Raw genomic sequence first — 23,114 nt, 5'->3', positions numbered from 1 at the left:
CATGTAACTAAAATATAAAACACCTTATATCAATTAAAGCTCTTTCCATAAAAATCTCATTTTGAGATTTTTATAATACTTTATATTAATATAATAATAATTTTATAATACTCATTTTCCAGACGAGGAAACTGAAGTCTCTTAAAAATAGTGTTTTCTCAATTACAAGACAATTTTTAACTTCATTTTTTTAAATCCCAAGTTCTAAATTCAGAAACTGAATAAAGATTAATGATAGTAGATAGTAGGTCTTTAATATGACTTTCTACTATAATACTCCAGGTGAGATTTTGGAAATGAATAGTTATTGTTAATTTGGCAGGAAGAAGGCTTCAGGGAAGAAATAGCACTTGAGTTAAAATGCTTTAAGAGCTAGTTAGGGTTGAGGTAGACATTCGAAAGGATCTGCAGCTAACAAAGCATTGTCAGGATGGGTATGGCAGGCAGGAGAGAGCTAGAATGTGCTGGGACATGGAATGGCAGGCTAAGGAGTTTGAAATTTCCTATAGTAAGAAATTTTAAGGGTTTTAAGATAATTGTGACACGGCCAGATCTGTGAATAAAGAAAATTCCTTTGGAGAATAGTTTGTTATAGGGTGAAAATGGAGGAGGAGAGAAATGGTTAGGAGGCTATTGGAGGGATTGGGGGGAAGAATGGTAATAAAGGTCTGACCTGGATGGTGGTTGTGGGGATAGAGGAAGGAGGATGCAAGCCATTGTCCTCCTCCTAGACACTATCTCCTTCAGATTCAGCTCTAATTTGCTTTTTGTTTGCCTCTCTTATAATTTCTCCTCTTGTTTTCTTTCCTGGTTCTTCATTTTGGTAACCTTTTAATGTATATGTTACTCTTTCTTTCTATGTCTGACATCTCTCTCTCTCTCTTTTTTCTATCTCTCCCTGCCCTTTTTCTCTGCCCTTTGTCTCTCTTTCTCTCTATCCCTCTTCTTCCCTTTTCTATCTCATTTACCCCCTTGCCTTCAATGACCACTTCAATGCAGGATTCCTAGATCCTCACTTTTAGCCCCAGACTCTCTTCTGAACTTCACTTAGATTGCCTAAGGACAAATAAATGAGCAAAAAAGCATTCACTAAGTACTTACTATGTGCTGAGCACTGTTAAACTATCGGAGACTGTGCCATCAGGAAGCTTACATTCCAAAAGGGTGATCTTGCATATCTAGGCCAAATGTTGGCCTGGGAAAGGTCATGAAAATTATTGGGCTAGTGAAAGGGACCTTTAGGGAGGTCCCTGCACTGATCAGGATTCTAGAACTGGAAAAAAGAGATTAGAAAGATAACCAAGAAGAAGGCTGGTCTGAAATGGTGGGCCAGATGAGGTGGTTACCAATAAGGGAATTGGGAATCCAAGGGTTGGAAGTTCTGGAGATATAATAGCCAGGCTTATTAACCATTCCTTCTAAATTCACTCCTCCAAATTTCTGTCTTTGGTACCATTGTCCCATATGCACACCCTTGGTGCCATCACTAACTGCTTCATTCAACCACATCAATAATCTTTTTATCTCCTTTGCTTCAAATATTCTGTTAATTACAAATTCTATAGCTTCCACCTATCCAACACCTCTTGTTTTCCTACACTCAACACTGTAGAACAATCCCTCATTATTTCTCCCTGTACTGTTGCAGTAACCTCCCTACAATTAGAAGGCTTCTCTGCTTGCTAATTCATGTTTTCTACTTCTGCTGGAATATATTTCTTATGCATGATTCTCTATTAAAAACAAGTTGTACCTCATTGCTTTATTAGTAAAATTTGAACTCTTTAGTCTAGACCCTTCCCAATTTGACCAATATGATGTCAAGTGAGACATCCTCTTCCTTTTCCAATTTTCATAATATTTCCAATTTTTCACATTATTGCCCTTCATACTTTAACCAAACTGCATCACTATGCACTATCTCCCCCCCCCCCCCATTATGCTTCTACCCTTCTTTTTTCACATTGTTCCTTCTACCTCAAATATCCTTTGTTCACTGCCTCTTTTTAATGTTGTCCCCAGCAACTCAAATGACTTTTGTTTTGCACTTTTCTCTTTGTTAATGACTTGTCTTTTAGGTATTTGGACTTTTTTTTTTGCTTACTCAAACAGTGAGGTCCATGAGGGCTAGAACCAAGAGAAGAGTCCCAGGTTTGTAATTAGAAATGGCCTTAATGCTTAGTACCTGTGATCTTGGACTCAGGAATATTTGGAAATTTATTTTAATTTGAGTCTCTACTCTTTTGACCCCAACTAATATAATACTTTCTGTTTCCCCTTAGATTCTCTTTTCCAACATTGAAGACATCCTGGAGGTTCATAAGGAATTCCTGAATGCCTTGGAGTTTAGTTTACAACCCGAGCCTCAGAGTCAGCATGAACTTGGAAATGTATTCTTAAAATTTGTGAGTAAAGTTCAATGGCTGTGTTGGCTAGGAGCTTCCTCTCACTGTCTCTCTTCCCCCCACTCCTCCTCCCTTCCCGGTTCTCCCCTTTTTCTGCTCAGCTGCCCTTTTTTCTTCTTTCAAGGGTGGGCAAGCAAGCCTTATCTTTTCTAGGGATTGGAAAAATCTGGAAAGAGGGGGCCAGCATGGGAGAACCATTCTTGGCCAGAGACAATAAAAAGGGCCTCAAATCCACCTCAGCAAGGATGTATTTTTAGAAAGTCTGCCCTTTTCCCTTTATGCAGAGAACCTGCTCTATTTCTCCAAAGGTACCAGCTTCCTGAATTGAAAAACTGGAATAAGATTATGAAACAAAGACTTTCTTTTTCTCTAGGGAAAAGTACAGACTGGGCTATTGCCCTTAGGTCAAATGGAAATCTTGCCCCTGACTCCTCAGCTGCTGAGATTTACCAATCCCATCTCCCCTCAAACTCTGTTCCCTTCTCTCTATTCATATAATCACCATCCTAAGCCCCTTATCTCCTCTCTCCTTAATTGTCTCCACTCAGTTGCCAGAATGATATTATTTAAACACAGGTCTGACTACACAGACTTATTATATGTTAATTCTCATGAAGAATTTTATAGTCCAGCTAAACTGATTTAAATTTTCCTTCATATAAATGTTATCTCCATTCCTTTCCACAGATTGTCCCTTGTACAAAACGGTCCTCCCACTTCTTTTCCATTTCTTAGAATTCTTAATTTCAATGTATTTCAGGCACTATGCCAAGCCCTGTGTTTGAAGAACTCACATTCTGATGGAAGAAAGGACATAGAAAGATCTGTACAGGGTGGATGGAAGGCATTCTGAGAGGGGAGGGCGCTGAGAATAGCCTGCACAAAGTAGCATTTGAGCTTAGGCTAAGAGACTCAGGGATGGAGTTGAAGAAAAAGGGCATTCCAGATATGTCTGAGGTACAGCAAATAGGGCTGTGCTGTTTGGGCTGGAAAGTTAGGTAGGGGCCCTCAGGTGCTGAAAAGCTTTAAACAGGATTCTGAGGTCACAGGGAGCCGCTGAGGGTCTGGAAGGGTGACATGGTCAGACCTACAGGTTAGAAAAATCACTGGGGCTGCTGAGTGCAGCCTAGATTAGTGAAGTGAAGCTTGAGGCAATTGAACTAGTCCCAGCTGATGAAGGGCTCTGACTAGGGTGATTGCTATTAGAGTGGAGAGGAAGAAACAATGCCAGTATATTTGGGGTGACTGAGGGTGAATTGGAAAAGTGGATGCACCTGGGAAGGTGATTGTCCCCTCAGTAGTAATGTTAATTTGCAAGGGGGAAGTATCTTTGAGAAAAGAATAAAGAATAAAGGCATGTCCTTTAGGAGATATTTAGAGAAATATCTTGTTTGAAATTGCCAAAGGCAGTTTGTAATATGGGACTACAGCTCAAGAGACTGATTGGGATTGGACATATTATATCTATTACATGTATACTTTTTTTGTGTACAAGTTAGTTATTTATATAAAACATAAACTGTTGGAAGGCAGGGATAATTTCATTTTTATCTTTGTATCCTCAGTGTCTAGCATAGCACTTGGTGGTTAATTAATTGATTGAGCTATTAGGATCATTGATTTAGAATTGTAAGGGACAATCTCTCCCCCAGTTTTACAGATGATAAAATTGATTCTTAGAGAAGTTATTTTATTTGCCTAAGGCCAGATAATGTAGGAAGAGCCGAATTAGAAATTTTAACAAATCTACTGTTCTTTCTGTGGCATCCTCCTGGTCCTTCCAAGCTTCGACATCCTATGTTCTCAGGTCTCTTCCAGTTTACACATTCCTTGTTTGAAGGTCCTTTCCAGTTTTGAAATTTCTGTGTTCAAAGGTCCCTTCCATTTTGATCCTTTCATCACTGATGAATCCTGTTGGCTTGCTGGAGCCTGGAAACATTAGGCACGATAATGGCCCCTGGGCCTTCTCTTAGTGCCCTGAATCCCTTTTCTCAATCCCTTCATAGACAACTTGTCACATCAGATCAGTGCATTAGCTAGAGAAAAGGCATTTGCTTTAGTCAGCTCTTTGATGGCTTGACCACACGCTTCCCAATGAGTCTTCCCAAGACTCATTTACCCATCAGACTTCTTCCTTCTGCTCTGCGTGTCTCTTGATGCATCCCTAATTCTTCTCCAGCTCAGCAGGAAGAGGAGAGTTAAACCTTCAGCTTTATTCTCAGGATTCTCCATCTCTTTCTTCTTGGAGAATAATGCCTTAGACATCAGCTTATTCCAACTTTATAAATTTTGCAGCAGGTCCAGAGAGGAAGACTAATTTGCTCATAAGATGAGCTGTGTGAGCTTGGGCCTAGAGATAGGGATGACTTGGTAGAAGATACTGAGTGCATTGGAGGGCAGGAGAAGCTTGGGGACAAAGTGGGGGGAGCAGGCTGGTACAGTACCCCAAAAGTGGGAGAGACAAAATCCATCCTCACGGGCCCTCCAAGGAAGGAGTCCCTGACTCATTATGGATGCATGGATGACATCCATTGACTGACTCATATTCTGTGAGGGTGGTCTGGGGGTAGAGCAAGAGGGGGGAGTAGATTAAAGGGGGCCTCTATTCCCATAGAATATGTCCTATGCTATGGCAGCTGCTTCTGAATATGTCTGTACCAGGCCCTGAGCAAGACTCACTCTTTGCCACAGCTGTCCCTCATCAGCAGCTGCCGTTTCTTCTGCTCATCTCCTTTTTTTTTTTCCCCTTTCTTTTTAGGCTTTCCTTTGCCAACCCCCATGACCAACATCTGTCATTATGTAACTGCTAGTTTCCTCATGAGGGAAAAAAAAGAGAAAACAACAAAGATCCATGCAGGGTACCAGGGAGGAAATTAAACACTTGAGACACTCAGTCGTCAAAAGCATAGTTTTCATATTTGTGGGGGTCTCGTGTATGAAAAACAGTTGGAGAACACTCAATAAAAGAGCAGCAGAATATACATGTTTATTGTGTTGGGTTGGGTTTAGCAGAGGGTATGCTGTCAGGTGATAAATATAACTTTCTTGAGCCTCAGGAATATTAGTTCTTGGTACCCCAAGTCCTAAAGGGGGGAACTATTTCATAGTGGGAGGAACTTAGAGCTGAAAGAGACCTTAAAACTTAGAATATCAGAGCTGAAATGGACCTTCAAACCAGGATTGTCAGAGCAGTTTCTAGTGTCTTGGACCAAAATGTTAGAAATGAAAGTGGCCTTAGAACAAAGAATGACAAAACTCAGGATGTGAGAGCCGGAAGGTGACCATCAGAGAGACACCTCTCATTTTATAAATTAAAAAAAACTGTTTCCTAAAAAGGGTCCCACATGTAGAACTTTTCACTGTCCTTCTGAAGAGAGGAAATCCCTTTTCTTCCTTTCCCTCAGTCTCCTGCAGAGCCTGTGTGTGTGTGTGTGTGTGTGTGTGTGTGTGTGTGTGTGTGTGTGTGTCTGAATGGAAAGCTGCTAGGGGAATGATTAAGAAACATAAGGCCCTCTTAGCAACTTCCAGAAGAGCCAGTGGGAGTCCGTAGGAGTTCTTGTAGACAGAAGGTGAGGTTGCAGGAGGTTGGTAAGGGGAAGGGGGCAGAGGGTGATGGCCCATTCTTCTGAGTTAGCAGCCCAGTCTGTGCTTTTGTGGAAGCTGGCAAAAGATGAGGAACTTTTGCCTTTAATTTTGAAGGTAGTTCAGTTCCTTTTTTCAGTCCCACCATTTTTCAGTCTCTCTCTTTTTCCTCCCCTTTAAGCTCCTTTTTGTATATTGTCTTTTCCAGTTAGAATGTGAACTCCCTGAGGACAGGGTATTTGTAATGTGCAGTGCTCTGTACCGAGTACTCAGCATGCAAGGTGACATCATGGGATTGTTGTTTTTTGTTTCATGTCCAACTTATTTGGGGTTTAATTGGCAGAGATACTGGAGTGGTTTGCCACTTGCTGTTCCAGCTCATTTTATAGATGAGAAAACTGAGGCAGTGAGTTAAGTGACTGCTAGTAAATGTCTGAAGCCATATTTAAAGTCAGGTTTTCTTGACTCCAGACTGGGTGCTCCCACCACTGCCCAACTGCTTATTTATTATTGCTATCTTGTCCTTTCTCTGCCTCCATCAAGTCTTGCAACCTTCAGGTACTCTAGTGAATTTACTATTAACTTGCTGCTTTTTCTCCCTTAGACTGTGCTTAGACTTAATAACTACAACAATAAAAATCAAAATTTTGATATATGGCAAGCACTGTGATAAGTACTTTATAGTTATTATCTCACAACAGCTCTGGAAAGTAGGTACTGTTACCCTCATTTTACAGATGTAGAAACAGACAAAAAGACGGAGTGATTTGCCTGTGATGACACAGAAGCTAAATTTGGACAACAGCTAGCTAGCCACATTCAAGCCTCCCATACTCTTGACCCTTTAGATATAGTAAAGTATCGTTTAGTGGGTGGAGACCTTGATTAGTCAGGATAGTTAGACTTAAGTCCTGGCAGCTACTTACCACTTCCCTTTCCCCAGGTCCTCAATTTCCGCTTATGTAAAATTAGAATAATGATACTTCACTAGAATCCTTGTGTTAATACCCAGGAATGGGGTAGAAATGTAACCTTTCATTATTATTCCTTTTTCTCCCACTGGGCTCTATGCCTCAGCCACTCAGGGAAAAGCAAGCTAATCCTATATCATAGATAATAGGATTTGGAGCTGGAAGGGGCTTTGCAGTTCAACTAGTCCAATTCTTTTATTTTTCTAGCTGAGAGGACAAACCCAGAGAGGCTAAGTGATTATTTTCAAGGTCACATACATAGTAGGATCTGGACCCTGTGACTTGAAACACAGTATTTTGTTCTCATGTCTCTTAGAAATGTGTGATTTTAGCAATACAAGACTGATTCACATCATTAAGTCTAATCGCCTCATTCATCTATTAAAGTACTTGTCTAAAGTGAGCTAGGTTTTGAACCCAGATCTTTACTATTAAAGTGTTAATGGCTGACAAAGGTTCAGTGTGTAATTTTTTTTCACAGCAGTTTTTCAGGACTGATCAATGGTAGGGATTTAAGGCATTTAGGCAAGTCAGGGACAGAAAATTTTGAGGCAATTAGAACCATCAAATACATTCTATGGTAGGTATCTGTTTATAGATCTAGCCTTGTGTTGGAGCAGAAGAGTGAGATTTTAGCAGCTCAAAATCCTCTTACTGCCTCTAGGCCCAAGGCAATGTCTCTCACTCTTATAGATCATCATCATATCCTATTTTCAGTTCTTTCTTCTCTGCAGTGCACTGATCATCAGGGAAGCCTTGTTTTTGCAGATCCAGATGTTGTGGCTAGCTTTGCCCAGGTCCAATTCCAGGTCTCGCTTTCTTCTTACTTTATCCCCTATGCTCATGTTAGGGGAGATCAGATTGCTTGGTCTTGGCTCTTGGTCAAAATATGTTGGCAGAAAGAGATTAGAAGTCAGATTTAGAGTAAAGAAGGATGATTGACTTCGAGGCTAGTTGATGATTGGACAGGGTGATATGGAGGATATGATATGAATGGATGGATACTGTGACTGCAGAAATGAAGTTTCTGGTTGATCTCAGTAGAAGATCTTGGGATGTTCCTGAATGAATTAGATCACTGACACCTGAGTGGAATCATTCTGAGCTCAAAAAGGAGATTGGATGGGGTGTCTGGGTCAGTAATGTACTTGATGATTAGGGACCGAAGGGACCTGGCTCATGCTTGCTGTCGTAGGCACTGATCCTCAGAAATGTTGGTCTCTGAGGATCCTCTGTAGGATCCACGGTGGTGGAAGGCTGAATTGGGGCTACTTTACGTTCTTATTGAAATAAGAACACCCTAGAACGGGGTAACATCTTGACATGTGGTTAGGTTTAAGGGTTAGGAGAACAAATCTAGTTGCTGGGTTTGGAGGAGCTGGAATGGAGGCCCCAGTCTAGTAATGGTGAAGGGAATAGTAGAATCTGGGCCATTCCCCTCCTTCCTAGAGCTTATTTTTTATTTCCTGAGACTAAAGGAAGATGCAAGGCAGAGTATATTCCATCTCCATATGTGACAGCTTATTGCCATCTCTCTGACTCCATCTACCAGACTAATGGGTGAGAACAGAAAGCTTGGAGCTTGATCTTTCTCAAGTTTTGTGACATGGAGCAGAATAGCAACCTACTTTCTGCGTGTAGACCTAGCATATAAAGGAATAGGTACTAGGCTAGCACTGGTATCAGTGGCAGCCCTGGGAACCCAGCATTTCATAATCTTTTGGTCGTTCCTGCCATTTTTTGGTACCCAATTCAAGCACCTGTATAAATGTTAACAGCTTTCATATTTCATTTTGAAATTTGTTCATAATTTTTCATTTTTGTTTTTGAAAACACTAAATCAAAAAGTATGTCTGTGCTTTTCATAATAGCTCATCTTGTAGTTCTGTAAATCTTGCAAGCAGTTCACAAGCAGTTCATAACAGTCCTATGAGATATAGTGTGTCATTTTTATCTCTGTGGTCTGTTTACTTTACATTTTAAAAATAAATTTTGCTGGTGTCTTCAGTTTTTACATTACAGTCATTTCCAGATTGGTGTCCTCCCCTCCCCCCTACTTACTTTTCCTCTCAATAACTCAATTTTCTTTTATTTTCAGTCCTGAATTCTCTTCCTCCCCAAAACCCTCTCAACTATTGGGAAGGCAAGAAAAACAAAACCGATTACAAATACGTAGAGTCATGCAAAATAAATTCCCACATTAGCTAAGTCCGAAAAAAGAAAGAAAAGAAAACATGTTTCAGTCAGCAGCACTGGAGTAGATTACTTCTCTATCTGAAGATCATCAGGAATTGTGGTGTTAGTCATTGTGTTGATCAGAGTGCCACAGTTTTTAAGTTATTTATCTTTACAATATTATTCCTGTAAATAAATTGTTTTCCTGATTTTGCATCAGTTCATAGAAGAATTTACAGGTTTTTCTGAAACCATCCTCTTCATCATATCTTGTAGCATGATAGTATTCTATCATATTCATATTCCCTAATTTGTTTCCCAGTTGTTGGCATTGTGCCATTTTAAAAGACTCAAAGGAGTTAAATGATTTGTCTGGGGTCACACATCTGGTAAATGTCAATTGGAATTTGAATCCAATTCTTTCCACACAGTTTATTCATAAGAGGTAATGAATATTCAACAATGAAAGGTCATTGGAAATATGGATAAAAGAAAATTGTCTCAGAATTTTAAGTTGTTTTGTATAGCTATTGGGTTTTAGACCAACTTTGGCCAGTTCTCTAGGCTGAAGTATTAGGGCTTCTTAAGACCTTCAGAAAGATTAGAAGACTTGGGTTCATGTGTTGCCTTGGCCATTGATTAATGCTGTGAAAAGCTCTTCCTCCCTTCTCATCCATAGAGTAGATGATCTTTTTTTTTTACCAGATGATTTTTGAATTTGCCCTCTAGTATCTTCATAGGGCTATTTAAAAAAAAAATAATTCTATTATCATGGGCAGCTAAGTGGAGTAGTGGATAGAGCACCAGCCCTGAGGTCAGGAGGACCTGAGTGCAAATGTGGTCTCAGACACTTAACACTTCTTCTTAGCTGTGTGACCTTAGGCAGGTCACCTAATTTCAATTGCCTCGGGAAAAAAAAATTAATTCTATTATCAGCTAATTTTTAAGCTTTTATGAGAACATGATGGGGATTTGATGTTCTTCCTTTAAATGGGGGAAGGGGGGACAAGTCAAAAAAGAATATTTGTATATGGAAGTAGAGCTTCTCTGCTAAGCTACTCAGTTTTCTGGATCCTCTTAACTTTTTATCCTCCCAAATCAGAGGTATCTATTCTAACTCAAAGGTTATCCTCCCCTTTTCTTACAGGAGTGTACTTTTTTTTTTTTTTTTAAAACAGAAGGACAAATTCTGTGTGTATGAGGAATATTGCAGTAATCATGAGAAGGCTTTGAGACTCCTCATGGAACTGAACAAGATACCTGCCATCCGAGCCTTTCTGTTGGTATGTATGCTTTACTCCATTTCTCTCACTTGAATGGGGACTCCTTGATCCTCTCAGGGTATCATAAAGGGGACTATAAGTTCCCTGAGAGCAACTAGCACTTTATCTTTGTACCACTAGTTCCTCATACAATATGTGGCACACAAGAAATAATGAATAAATGCTCTTGATTAATCGAATGATTGACTGCACTGATGATAGCTCCCTTCAAATATTTGAAGCATCTTCACATAATAGAATAATTAAATGTGTTCTACTTGGCCCCACAAGGCAGAACTCAGACTTTTGTAGAAGATTTAATTTAATATTAGGAAGAATGAATAATTACAGCTGTTCAGCAGTGGAATTGCTAACCTTGAGAAATTGAGCTTTTCATCACTAGCAGTATTAAAACAGAAATTGTTTGTTCACATAAGGATGTTTGTAGAAAGGTTTCCTGCTCATAGAGGATTTTTTGTTTTTTGTTTCTCTGAATATTTTCCTTTTCTCTCCTTTTCTCCCATCTTTGGGAAGGATAGTAAAGCTTGAAAAAGTAATGAATTTTGAGGTGCTTTTCAAGAGTGGAATTGGGAAGGTCAATAGTGTCTTAGAGTTGGTCGTTTTTGGGTAGGTTATCCCTTCAGGCACCTAACCCATTTAGGCAAGAATAGAGTGAGATCCGCCTGATTTAAGAGCATTTATGGTCCAGCTTGGTTTAACTGCAGCCTGAAAGAACTCCTTTAATGGAGCAGCCCTTTGAAACGGGGGCCCCATGGGACAGCATGGGTCTGTTTTTCTTGTGTCCTTCTGCCAAGGGTCATGATTCTGTGAAGCACTATTGGCCCCCTTTTTTTCCCTTGGGAATCCGGATGTTAGTTGGGATCATGTCCATGGAGGAGGAGAACACTGCTAATTTCACAGCTCTCTTTACTTTGCCTCTCCCCTTGAGGCTCCCCTGCCAGTCCTCACTGCCATTTGCCAAGTGGCAGCTTGGGGGAGATGCCTGAAGGGGCAAAAGGGGGCATGTTGGGCATTCTCGAAGGGGAACCGAAGCCCATACCATCTGTTGAGTCCTCCTGGCTTTCCTGTCCCCTCTTCCCATAAATGAAAGAACACTGGATCTAGGTTGGAATCCTGGCTTTGCTGCTTTGAATGACCTTGGCTGACCTTCACCTGAAAACTATCTGATGGTTATGGTCCTTTCTGATCATTATAGCTTTAATGGCATAAAATGTTTGTACCTCAAAAGGCAAGGTGATTCTGTCTGGCTATTAGGATATGATTCTTTGAATTTCTCTAAGCTAGAGAGGTCCAGAATCTGCCCAGTTCCTATGTGGCTGCTGCAAAATCATCCCTGATTCTCCTGCCCCCTCCCTACCCTGCTTTGAGCTGGCGTCATAGGAGCCCTTTGGAACAAGTGTTGTCCCTCGAGCACAAAGCCCTTGCTGTCCAGCCAGGGTCTGCCCCAGCATTCCATAGCAGCTGTAATCTCAAGGGCAGGATGCCCTGGACCAGAGGGTCCTTATTGAGTGAGGTAATGTTGGATAGGAATTGATTCAAGTTCAAGGATAGGCTGGGTAGAATGGCTGAGTCCTATTTTGTTATAGAATCCTAGAGTATCAGATTTGGTGGGGGGACCTAATAGCAGCATATAGTTCAGTTCTGAATGAATTCTTCAAAAATAATTAGATACACGAACTGATACTGAATGAAGAGAACAGAACCAGGAGAACTTCATACACAGTAATAATAACATTGTATGAGAATCAATGAACTTAGTTCTTTTCAGCAATGCAATGATTCCAAGATAGTTCCAGGGAACTTGTGATGGAAAATGCTATCCACATACAGAGAAAGAAATCTTTGAAGCATAAATTTTTTTTCTTTCTTGTGGTTTTTTCCTGTTGAGTGTTAAAAACTGTCTTTACATGTAATTGAAAAAAAATTAAGTTAAAAAAAAGAAAATAAAAAGTCACAATGGGAAAGGAACACAGAATTGGAAGAGACCTTAGAATATATAGTATTCTAAGCTGTGTTCTAATTACCATAGAAAAATATTGTCTCTTGTGTGGTTGAAATCCCACTTTTGATGTTACTTATACTTTCCTCAGTTGTAAAAATGAAAGGGTTTGGTATTTTGGAGAGCAATTTGCAATTGTATATACTCTTTGACCCAGAAATAGCTCTACTAGGGCTGTGTCCCAAAGAGATGAAAGAAAAAGGAAAAGGATACATAAATAGGAAACAAAAATTTTATGGCTGCTCTTGTGTTGGCAAAGCATTGGAAATTACTGGGATTCAAGAATTGAAGGGATGCCTTACTTGGGGAATGGCTGATATATATAGTATGCTATAATATATATAAAATACTATATATATAATATAATATATTATAACATATATAATATATAATATACTATTATGCCATAAGAAATGACAAGCAGGATGATTTCAGAAAAACTCAGGAAGACTTACATGAACTTATGCCAGGATGTATGATCCTTTCAGAAAGAAAACTGGTGGAGTCAGAATTTCTTTCTTTTTTGTTTTGGTCTTTGTTTTCTTTTTCATGACTAATATAGCTTTAATGACATAAAAATAAAGCTATATGACTAATATGCAAATATGTTTTCCATGAATGCACAGGTATAATCTACATCAAAGTGCTTATCTTCTCAAGAAGAGGAACTCAAAAAAAAAGTTAAAAATTGTTTTTATCTGAAATCATGAAAGCATTCTTTAAAAAAATTAAAGAAATGGAAGATTTGGGCCTAGAGCTTCAAAAGTTCTTTCTATTTAATCTGTGATTCTTTCTAGAAGGGATCTTGGAACTTACAGCTGGGAAGAGTCTTAAAACAATGATTGTAAGAGCTAGAAAGGAATATTAGAATTTTAGAACATGTTGAGTATCCTTGAGGAAGAACTTGAGAACCTAGGATGTGACGTCTATCTTTTTATCTGGTTGCAGAGCTGTATGCTTTTAGGCGGCCGAAAGACTACAGATATCCCTTTGGAGGGCTACCTGCTGACGCCGATTCAGAGGATTTGCAAGTACCCTCTGCTCCTCAAGGTACCATTTAAATCTTTACTCTTCCCTTGTCTTGATTCACAGACCTTCTGCAGTCCTGGAGGACCATGGGAGCACTTGATTGTTAGATCACCATCCACATGGTTAGGGGTGGGGGGAGCAGACATGGCCATGGGAATTGGCTCTTGAAGAGCAATCAGGTCATAGGTATCCCTTTGACTCAGCATCTCTTTGTTTGATGGTCTACGGATAGGGGAGTGGATCTTGCTATTCCTCCATTCCTGCAATAAATTTCTTTTCCACCTCTTGAAAGCCTTAGTTTTTCCTTCAAAGCTGCTGCAGTCCTGCTTCAGGGAGGGCTTTCCCCACTCTCCCAGCCCCTGTTCTCTTGCATATGTGGGAGTGTTTTGGAGCCATCTTGTATTGGCTATCAAGAGATGATGGATTTGGAAATGCTGCAGATCAGAGCCCGATTTATTAGTGTTTTTTGGTTGTTTGCTGAGAAAGTGATGGAGAAGTGTGAATAGTATAGATTGAACTCTTGGCAAATTCTTCTTTTTCATAAAGCTTGTTGTTAAACATTTGCCGGTGCAGCCCTGGTGTTTGCCTTAATGGAGTGTGTAAGCTCCTTGTGGGCAGCCTATCCCTGACATTGCTCCCAATAGGTGCTTTTTAAGCCACTATTGACTGATGGATTGATGATGCACAGGGGGTTCCTATTCAGGTAGGACTCGGAGGTCCCTTTCAACCCTGCCGTTCTGCTATTCTGAGTGATGGTGAGAGCCTGAGAACGGCCCGGCAGGAGGATTGGGCAAACAGCCCACAGGAAGCAGCGATTAAGCCGAGGGGTCGGTTTGCATTCTTGACAAAGAGCCTCCTCGATTTTTATAGAGTCCGGCTTCCCCTCAGTTGCTGCTTCCTTGATTTCTCAGCCTCCAACTGTGTTTATTGAAGACCTTAAAGACTCGGGCAGTGTGCCCTGGAAGCCAGGGAAAACCTCGGGGAGACGTGGCGTTCTCTCCGGATGGATCTGCTCAGGGAGCCCCTGCTTCTGGCTCTCCTATGCAGAGCTGTGGCACGAGAGAACTGTTGGCACTGTGGGGGACTTGATCCTTTTATCCAATTTTCCAGTTGTGCGTTAAAGGCCGTCCTTCACCCTGGATCAGCAGAGCCCACAGTATGTTTATGATGTGGTTGGAGTTGGAGAAACCTAGGTGTACCCTCCCCTACCAATAAAATAAATAAATTAAATATTTAAATGAATAAATATTTTAAATAAAATAAAATATTCACTAGCAGTATGACCTTTGGGGAAGTTGGTTTTCTGCTCTGGGCCTTTCCTCCTTTGTAAATTGAGGAAGTTGGATTTTGAAATGTTGTTCTAGCCCTAACATCCTCTGATTCTTTCACCTATTCCCCCTACCTATTCCTTCCAATGGATTGCTAGTGTGATTCTGCTTCTCTGGGTCTCAATTTATTTATCTGTACAATTGGGCCTCACTTCCCATTAAATAAAAAAATCAGAGGCAGAGGTTAGGGGGAGCAGATCCCAGACAATGACACCTTCCTCCTTCCAGCTCTCTCTCTTAGGCTCTTCATTTTTGGCCCTTTTTGTCAGGCAGCCGAGGTTGAGAGTGGGTGGCTGAGAGGGAACCAACAAAGCAAAAAATGGAGAAATGACAGCCTTTTGGGAAAAAGCCAGAAAGTCTTAACTTTAATATTGCCCAAGAATAGACTTTGTGGTCTATTTTGGCTGGATAATCCAGGGTTTCCATAATAGGGAATTAGTATTTTCTCACTCTTTTTCAAATAAAATTCTTCATTTTAGGTGTTTTATTTGTCTATTTCCATAGTCGGACATAGTAGTCAGTACTAACTTAGGCAGATCATTCAGTTGACTATTAGAGCTGAAAGGGACCTCAGTGTATAGAGTTAGGCCTTAAGGGAACCTTAAGACAAGGATCACAGAATATTAGAGTTGGAAGAGACCTTGGAACACACAGTCTTAGAGCTGAATGGAAACTTTTAATTTAGAATGTCTGGAATGAAAGAATCTCTAGAACAAATAACACAGCATGTTAGAGCTGGAAGGGACCTTTGACCACAGAATGTTAGAGCTAAATAAGTTGAAGAGGCAGCTTAGGTATAGTGAACAGAGTCAAGAAGAAGCGAATTCAAATCTTTTTTCAGATACTTAATAGCTGTGATGAATGAAAAGACAATCATTTCAAACTTTTCTACCTCTAATTCCACATCTGTAAAATGGGAATTAATAACAGCACCTTCCTCTTAGGGATGACATAATGATAAAATGTAAATTACCTTGAAAATCCCAAAATTTTATATAGATAAAAAAGTTCAGATAACAACAAATATATATAATGCATATTACATATATATATTTGTTATCTGAATAGACTTTAGAACAGAACAGAGGCATTAAACAGAATTGCTTAGAGACAACTAGATTATTCGTTTGAAACCCTGACAATAGTAAACAATAGACAATAGTAAATAATAGTTTAATCTTCATAGTTTCCTCAGTCTGTGAAGTAGCACCTATCCCACAAGTTGTTTGTGAAGTCAAATGCGATAAGACTTGTGAAGTCTTTAGCATATATAGATGTTGTTTCTTACTTTCCTGTGTGATTCTTATTTCTTTCTTCAGATCTTTCTTCAGAATGTCAAGTGAGCCAGAGGCCTAACTTTTTCTTTTATAATATACCTGTATGACACATAGGTTGTTGACTCCTTAGATTCATTAGATTGTGAACAGAGACAATAAAAAATTTCTTTGTATTCTTATTTCCAACACAATGCCTCGCTTATAGTAGATACTTGATAAATGCTTGTTGACATATTACTTTCTATACTTGATTGACCCATCTCCTTGATCCATTGTATGTATTTCCCCCTACTTTTCATACTTACACTTAACCTGGTAATATATTTTGCTTGCATACTTTTCCCACAAGTCTTTCTATTGCTCTTGGATCTCCTGAAGTTTATATTCTTCTGAGACTGTGGTATTTTATGATTTGAACCAAATAACATACTGTTGGAATATTGGAGTTCAAGAAATAAATCAAATCTTTCCTGATATCATCTTCCTCCTGAATTCTGTCTTCATTTCACTGGTCATCAGCAGACCCTACCCAAAATATGCATGCTGAAAGATTAGGCTTTCCTTTTGATGGAATCTGCATTTTTTATTTCTTCAGTGTGATTGCCTGAATGATCTAGAATTTTACTAAAAAATTGTAGTGTTTTGGTACAGTGTTTATATATAGTATCAGAGTGTCTATTTTATTGTGTTTTTCTTCAAAGATACCAATGATGAGTTCAGAAGAACTAATAGTGATGAGAAAGCACACATATGTAGTTATTAATATCTTTTCATTTGCCATAAATTTGCTAATATTGTTGTTTATTCAAAAGTACAAAGTGTTGTATGTATCTTCGCCAGATAGCAGTTCATCTGAAAAAGATCTGGAATTTTATTATACTGAAATTTGAACGAGATGTAATACAGTAATCAGAAAAGCTAAACAGGCCATGTATTAAGAGAAAGTGGTCATATTCTCCCTTAATATGGGACTTGGCAATGGCTTGATAACTGCCTGTTGAATAACTGACTGACCAAGGAGATGTTAGTACAAAATTGTACTTGTTCTCATTATTTGGGTTATTATGTTCAATTCTGGGGACCACATTTTAGGAAGGGCATTTATAAGCTGGAAAGTGTACAGAAAAGGGTGAATTCCATAAAAGGATCTGTTAAAAGAATTGGAGAGATTTGGTTTGGAGTGGGTGACATGAAAGTTGACTTCATGAATTTGAAGGACTGCCATGTGGGAAAAAGATTAGACTTGTTTTGCTTGGATTTAAAGGGTATATCTTAAATCACTGTGGAGGCAAATGAAAGCTTGATATTTAATATAAAAACAAAAAACAAATTTCTTTAAAATTAAAAAAAATAAAGCTATCCAAAAAGTGAAATGAGTTAGATTAGATTGAAATTATAATCCCCTTTATTGTAAGTTTTGTAATAGAAGCTGAATTTTGGATTTGTTTGAAAGGGATGTGGCTTAAATCTTTTTTTTCTTGATATTTTCTTTTCTTTTTTTTGACTCTTTCAGGGCTATTTTATAGATTTAGGTTTAGATTTTAGATTTAGTTAGGTCCAGCTACTTTTATTGCATTTCTTTTGTTAATTGCCGCTGTTACAATATCATTTAGTACATTGGGAATGGTGTTGGTTCATTCTAAATGTTCATTGACTTCATTGATCAGAACAGATGACTGTAAAGCCATCAGCAGGTCTGTTTCATTTCACAGTTATTTGTTTTCTTCCTACTCATTTCATGATTATCCGACTTTCTGCAAATTCCCTATAGTCTCGACAACTTTATTATTCCATGATATTTATTTATACCCAATATAAATATTGCTTTTGGCTGCTATGTTTCCCCTCTTGTCAAAGATATCAAGCATATTTATTTTTATGATTTAGTCTTGAGGACTGAGTCATTTAACTGTGAATCACAAAAATTAGAATAGAAGCCCTCTTTGAACTTAGTTTAGAGATTCTCTTTCTGTCTCTGTCTTTCATTTGAGGGGCTAAGAGACAGAGACAGAGAGAGACAGTTGGAGTTGCTTTTCCACATGGGTTTCATGTATTCTCCTTAGGAACTTCTTTATGTAGAACCTATTGTTCAAAAAGAGGTCCTGAGCTGAACTCCAGCTTCAATTTCAGCCTTCCATTCTGTGTTCTGTGCTACTCTTCAACTTTGAGACTCTTAAGATTCTTTGACTTCCTTCTTGTTTATTTGTAGGGTGCACAGGAAGTCTCTGACTTCTGTAACCTTATTTTTGTTGTCCCCAGGATAGTCCGGCCACTCCCTCTCTTGTCTCCCTTTCCCCTTCCTCCCCCTGCCAACCACAGCATCTTGCCTCTCTGCCTTGAGAGAGGTGTTTTGTTTCTTAACATCCTGCCCATTGCCATTGTATTAGGTTGGTTGGATCACACCATCTGTTTGTCTTTGGTAAGCAGGTGAGAGGTTAATGACAGGACTGTGAAGTAACTCATCTCAACTAAGTGAGAACGTGATGGAGATGATGATTAAAAGTTTTTAAAATAAAATTTTAAAATACATTGAAAGTCTACCATGTTCAAGGTATTGGTTGAGGAAGGAGTTTGCAAGAGATACATATATAGTATATTATATATACTGTAGTATAGCATATATATATATATATATATATACTATATATGTATGTATGTGTGTGTGTATATACATATATATATTATCAGAATGTTAGAGTTACAATGTGAATTGACTGTAGATCACAGAATTTTATATTCAGATTGGATCTTAACACATATCCTTATGCATGGTGGGCAGAAAAGGGAATCTTATTAACAAATTACCTTTATTAACCCCAACTGTGTGCTTGAAATTGTGCCAAAACGATTTTGTATTTGCAAAAAATGCTTATTTCATTTGATTATACAACAACCTTTCAAGGTAGGTGTTACTATTTTCTCCATTTTTCAGATGTAGCCATGAGAGGTTAAGTGACTTTTAGGGTCATATAATGTGAGAAGCTGCATTTTAATCTAGTACTTCCTGAACTTAGGCCCTTTATATACTGTATCACCACCTTCCTCTAAAAAAGAATTAAAATAGGATATTAGAGTTGTAAGGTGACCTTAGAATGCAGACATAAGAATACTGTGATCCAGGTAACCCTAAGTATTTATCATTGAGATTTGAGGGAGTTTGCTAAGTCAAAAATATTTTCATAATCTTTTAATTTTGATTTTTAATTAGTTTATTTAATTCAAAATATTTTAATTTCTAATATAGTAAACTTAGTTATAATTCACATAAACAGTGCGGGTGGGTGGTCTTCAGTAATGTGTTAAAGGGCTCTTGAAACCAAAAAGTTTGAGAACTATTTGACTAAGTGATCTCTTAAATGTCTTTCTACCTCTAAATTCTGTGGTATTGTCATTTGTCAAATTGGAAATTAAACTTGGAAATGGGAAATTACTCAGACTCTAAACAAGGTATGATTCTGTTTCTCCTTGGCTCATGAAAATGACTAATCTTAGGATTTTTGCCTTTTGTATCCAGAAGAATGAAATAGCCAAGAGAGCCATTAAATCATCTACATATGATCTGCTTGTAATTTCTATAACATGGATCTATTCCTAGACAGTTTGCTTTTTGGCAGATTTCAAGTATGGCATTGTTTCATTTCTCCTAGAAGTGGATGATTCCTGGGGTTTCTTTGGGTGGAGGGTATGAGTGGGGAGGGGGAGAGTGTTTTCTTATCTCATCTTCACCAACATATTCTCCTGATTTAGACACTGTCAGGACAAACTCACAGATCTGATGGATAGGGAACACCACAAGAAGGAGCAGCAGTAGGCTTGGTTCAGTTCAGCTTGTAGTAACATTGAGAAGTAACAACCTCTCTGAGACTTAGTTTCTTCATCCAGAAACGAATTAATACTCCTTTAATTTGCTCCAGGGGGTTGTTATGAGTATCACACATGAATATTTATAATTTTAAAGTTCTTTATTCACTGTAGACAATAAGGATGGTAACAATAGCCAAATTTAGAACCTAGCACTAGATTTTACTGGTGTTCCCAGGAGATAAATGGGGAGACCCATAGGGCAAGGCTTCTGTCCTCATCGGAATAGCTACAGCTCTTTCCAAGCTGATTGGACAACAGTATAGAGCACTGAGCCTTGAGCCTGCTCTGCTCTGTCTCCCTCAGGGAAAAGTGAATAGGGAATAGGACTTGGTCCCATTGTCTTTCTTTCCTTTTTCTTCTCTAAACTCTTCTCTTTCCTTTCCTCTGCCTCTTCTCCTTTTTTGGTATTGCTCCCCTTTGTTTTTGTTCTCCCTTGTTCCTTATGCTTTTTTCCTTTCTTCCATTTCTTCCTCTGGTCATTGTATTGGAGAGGGAAAAATTAATCAGAAAATCCCTCTTAGTTTTTTTTTTTTTTTTGTTTGTTTTTTTTTTTTTTTGCTTTTTTTTTTTTTTTTTTTTGCTTCTGAAATAAGGTCTTGGCTGAATGTGTCCTGGAATGCCTAGCTTGATCTTAATTTCTTATAAACGTAGACCTCTTAGTTGGGGAATCCATCTTTGGAGAATTCTAAGACCAAGTTCAGGCTGGGTATTTTCTTTGTAAATATTATTGGAGGACAGATAAGCCATCTTGCCCACAAGCCCAGCTCAATTGGTGTAACATCCTCTGCAGTGAGGGTACATCCTCTCTTCTTAGAAACCCTAATATTTAGCCACGCTGTAAAACCACAGAAACTAGTGAGTCCGTTTGAAACAGCAGTAGATCTTAGTATCAAGAGATCCAGTTTCTGATCTCAACCCTGCCAATGAAGACCTCTAGAGCTTTGGACAAGCCACTCTCCCTTTCTTGATCCTCATTTTTCTCTCTCTAAAATGGATTGAGACTCGATAACCTGACATTCTTCCCAGCTCTAAGATATTGTATTCTATGATTGCATTGGAAATATATTCTAGTGTTTAATTAATGCCACTTTGGGTTTTTTCATATAGTTGACTTAAAGCTTTCCTACTTCTGATGGAGCCCAGTTCTCCATTTTTTCTGCCCTAGTTGGAGCTGTGGAACAGTTGGCCACTTCCTTCTGTTTATTTTCTAAAATTAGGGACGCTACTTCCATTCAGAAATCTTTTGTCTGGCTCCATCAGGAGCCTAGCCAGGATGTGGGTGGTGGGATTTCAGGAGTTGTATGTACTGCTTTTCAAATAGCATTCTGAAGCAGGAAATGGGTGGACTTGAGGGGACTTGACTGTCGGGGTATTTTGGTTCTATTTTTTGCTTGAATTTATTGTGTGTCTTTGAACAAATCACCTAACCTTTTAAAAACTAATGGTTATCAGCCTCTTGGGCCTTAATGAAAAAAAAAATCAGGGTATGGGACAGAGTCAGGTTGTTGTCCTTGGTACTGGGAGGTGGAGTTAGGTCTGGTTTGGTCTGGTTTGAAGAGAAGAAAAGATTCTAGACAGTTTTCCCAACTGTTTAGATCAGCGTCAGTGGACTTGGAAATCAGAAAACCTGGGAAGAGGGAAAAGGCTCACAGAAGTGAGGAAAGCACTTAATAATTGAAAAGCATTCTAGAAATGTACCTTTTTCCTCAAAGGATGATAAGGTGGAAAGGGGTAGTGGGTTTTACTTTGTTACTTCCTTGTCTACTAAGAGAATCACTTACTAGTCTTAGGCTGGTTTCCCCATCTGTAATATGAAGGAGTTGAATTCAATGATTTCTAAGGCACTTTCCAGGTCTATATCAATGATTACCTTTTTTCCCCATCATCAGACAGTTTAACTTGGCTTTGGAAATTCTTGCTCTCTGTTTCCACCTACTGGCTACTTGGTACATGATCTGTGTGTAGTGGTCTGATTGTAAGCAGCTTTTGAAAAGCTTCTCTTTAAGGTGATGATGAATAGAAACTGAACAAAGAAATTCAGGACAGATGCATCCTTCTAGAGTACCTTAGAATTAAGAGCTTCATGGGGCTTCTGAAATAGCACACTCTCACATGTTATTGAGGACTTGTAACAAAGATGGAACTTACTGAGGTTGGCACATTTTTTAATAATATAGGAATTGGAATGAAGGTCTTCAAAACTTCAAATCAGACACCTTTCTATTACTCAGTGTTTGACCTAGATCATGATACTCCTCTCCTTCTTCCAAGAAGACTATCTTGATTATCCTAGTGACCCCTTTGTTGAACTCAGAACTGTATTTTCATTTTTGACTCTGTATCTAGAATTTAGACTATTTGTCTAAATTGTGGACACAGAATAAATAATAAACTAAGTTGTGTAAGAGGAGAATCTGGGACAGATTTCCAAATGGGACTTTGAGGATTTGTAACTAACTATATGATTCTGGGACTGAGTCATCCATTAGCTATCCATCCTAAGTCATCCTTTAGCTTACTGAAGCTAGAAAGTTTGGATCAGACAGTGGAGGTTCCTAAGTATTCTTGGGTCTCAAATTTCTTCTCAGTAAAATGTAGCTTCCTCCTGAGTTATTTATGTTTCAGTGTGTGATGCCAAATAAAAATTATCTCCTCTCACTTAGCAGCCATCCATTATGCTATTCTATTTATGCTATTTCATTTCTGGTTGAACCCAGAGCCCATTGCTTTAGAAGGATCCTAGAAGAAAGATACAGTTTTATCTGATTTTGGTGGCAAGAATTCTGGTCCAGTAAGTTGGAATCAGTCTTTGGAAAACTTTCAATCCAATTCTTGACCTAGTGGAAGTTTGATGTAGGAAAATAACATCTTGGAGTCAAGAAACCTGGGTTACTAGCTGAATATCAAAAGACAAATCATTTCATTGTTTTCTCTGAGCTTTAATTTCTTCATTAGGAAACTGAATGTAAGAATATTTAGCCAATTTCCTTTCATTTGATCTGGAGAGTCTCATCTTCTGTGGCAGACAGATTAATGGTACTAGGTGTGAAGTATCCCCAGTACCTAACATGATGCTTAGATGTTTATCCTAATGCTTATTGACTGAGATTTAAGGAGAGGAGAGAGAACCTGATAGTGAGTTCCTGCTCTGCTACTTTCTGCCTGGGTAAAGTTGAGTAAATAACTTCCTCTTTCTGTATG

General features: G+C 38.7%; 1 protein-coding gene across 1 annotated transcript in view; it reads left to right on the top strand.

Annotated features, from left to right (window-relative positions):
• Nucleotides 1-23,114, top strand: part of PREX1 (phosphatidylinositol-3,4,5-trisphosphate dependent Rac exchange factor 1) — a 206,138-nt gene that overhangs the window by 83,719 nt on the left and 99,305 nt on the right. The window contains exons 3-5 of the mRNA XM_051976532.1: nucleotides 2,283-2,405; nucleotides 10,312-10,416; nucleotides 13,364-13,465. Coding sequence (XP_051832492.1) covers nucleotides 2,283-2,405; nucleotides 10,312-10,416; nucleotides 13,364-13,465 — 330 coding nt within the window. The remainder of the gene's footprint in view (nucleotides 1-2,282; nucleotides 2,406-10,311; nucleotides 10,417-13,363; nucleotides 13,466-23,114) is intronic.

This window comes from Antechinus flavipes, chromosome 2 (genome assembly GCF_016432865.1).
Source record: "Antechinus flavipes isolate AdamAnt ecotype Samford, QLD, Australia chromosome 2, AdamAnt_v2, whole genome shotgun sequence".
NCBI lineage: Eukaryota > Metazoa > Chordata > Mammalia > Dasyuromorphia > Dasyuridae > Antechinus > Antechinus flavipes.
The sequence above is the reverse complement of the archived record's forward strand: the minus strand, read 5'-3'. Positions and strand labels throughout refer to the sequence as shown.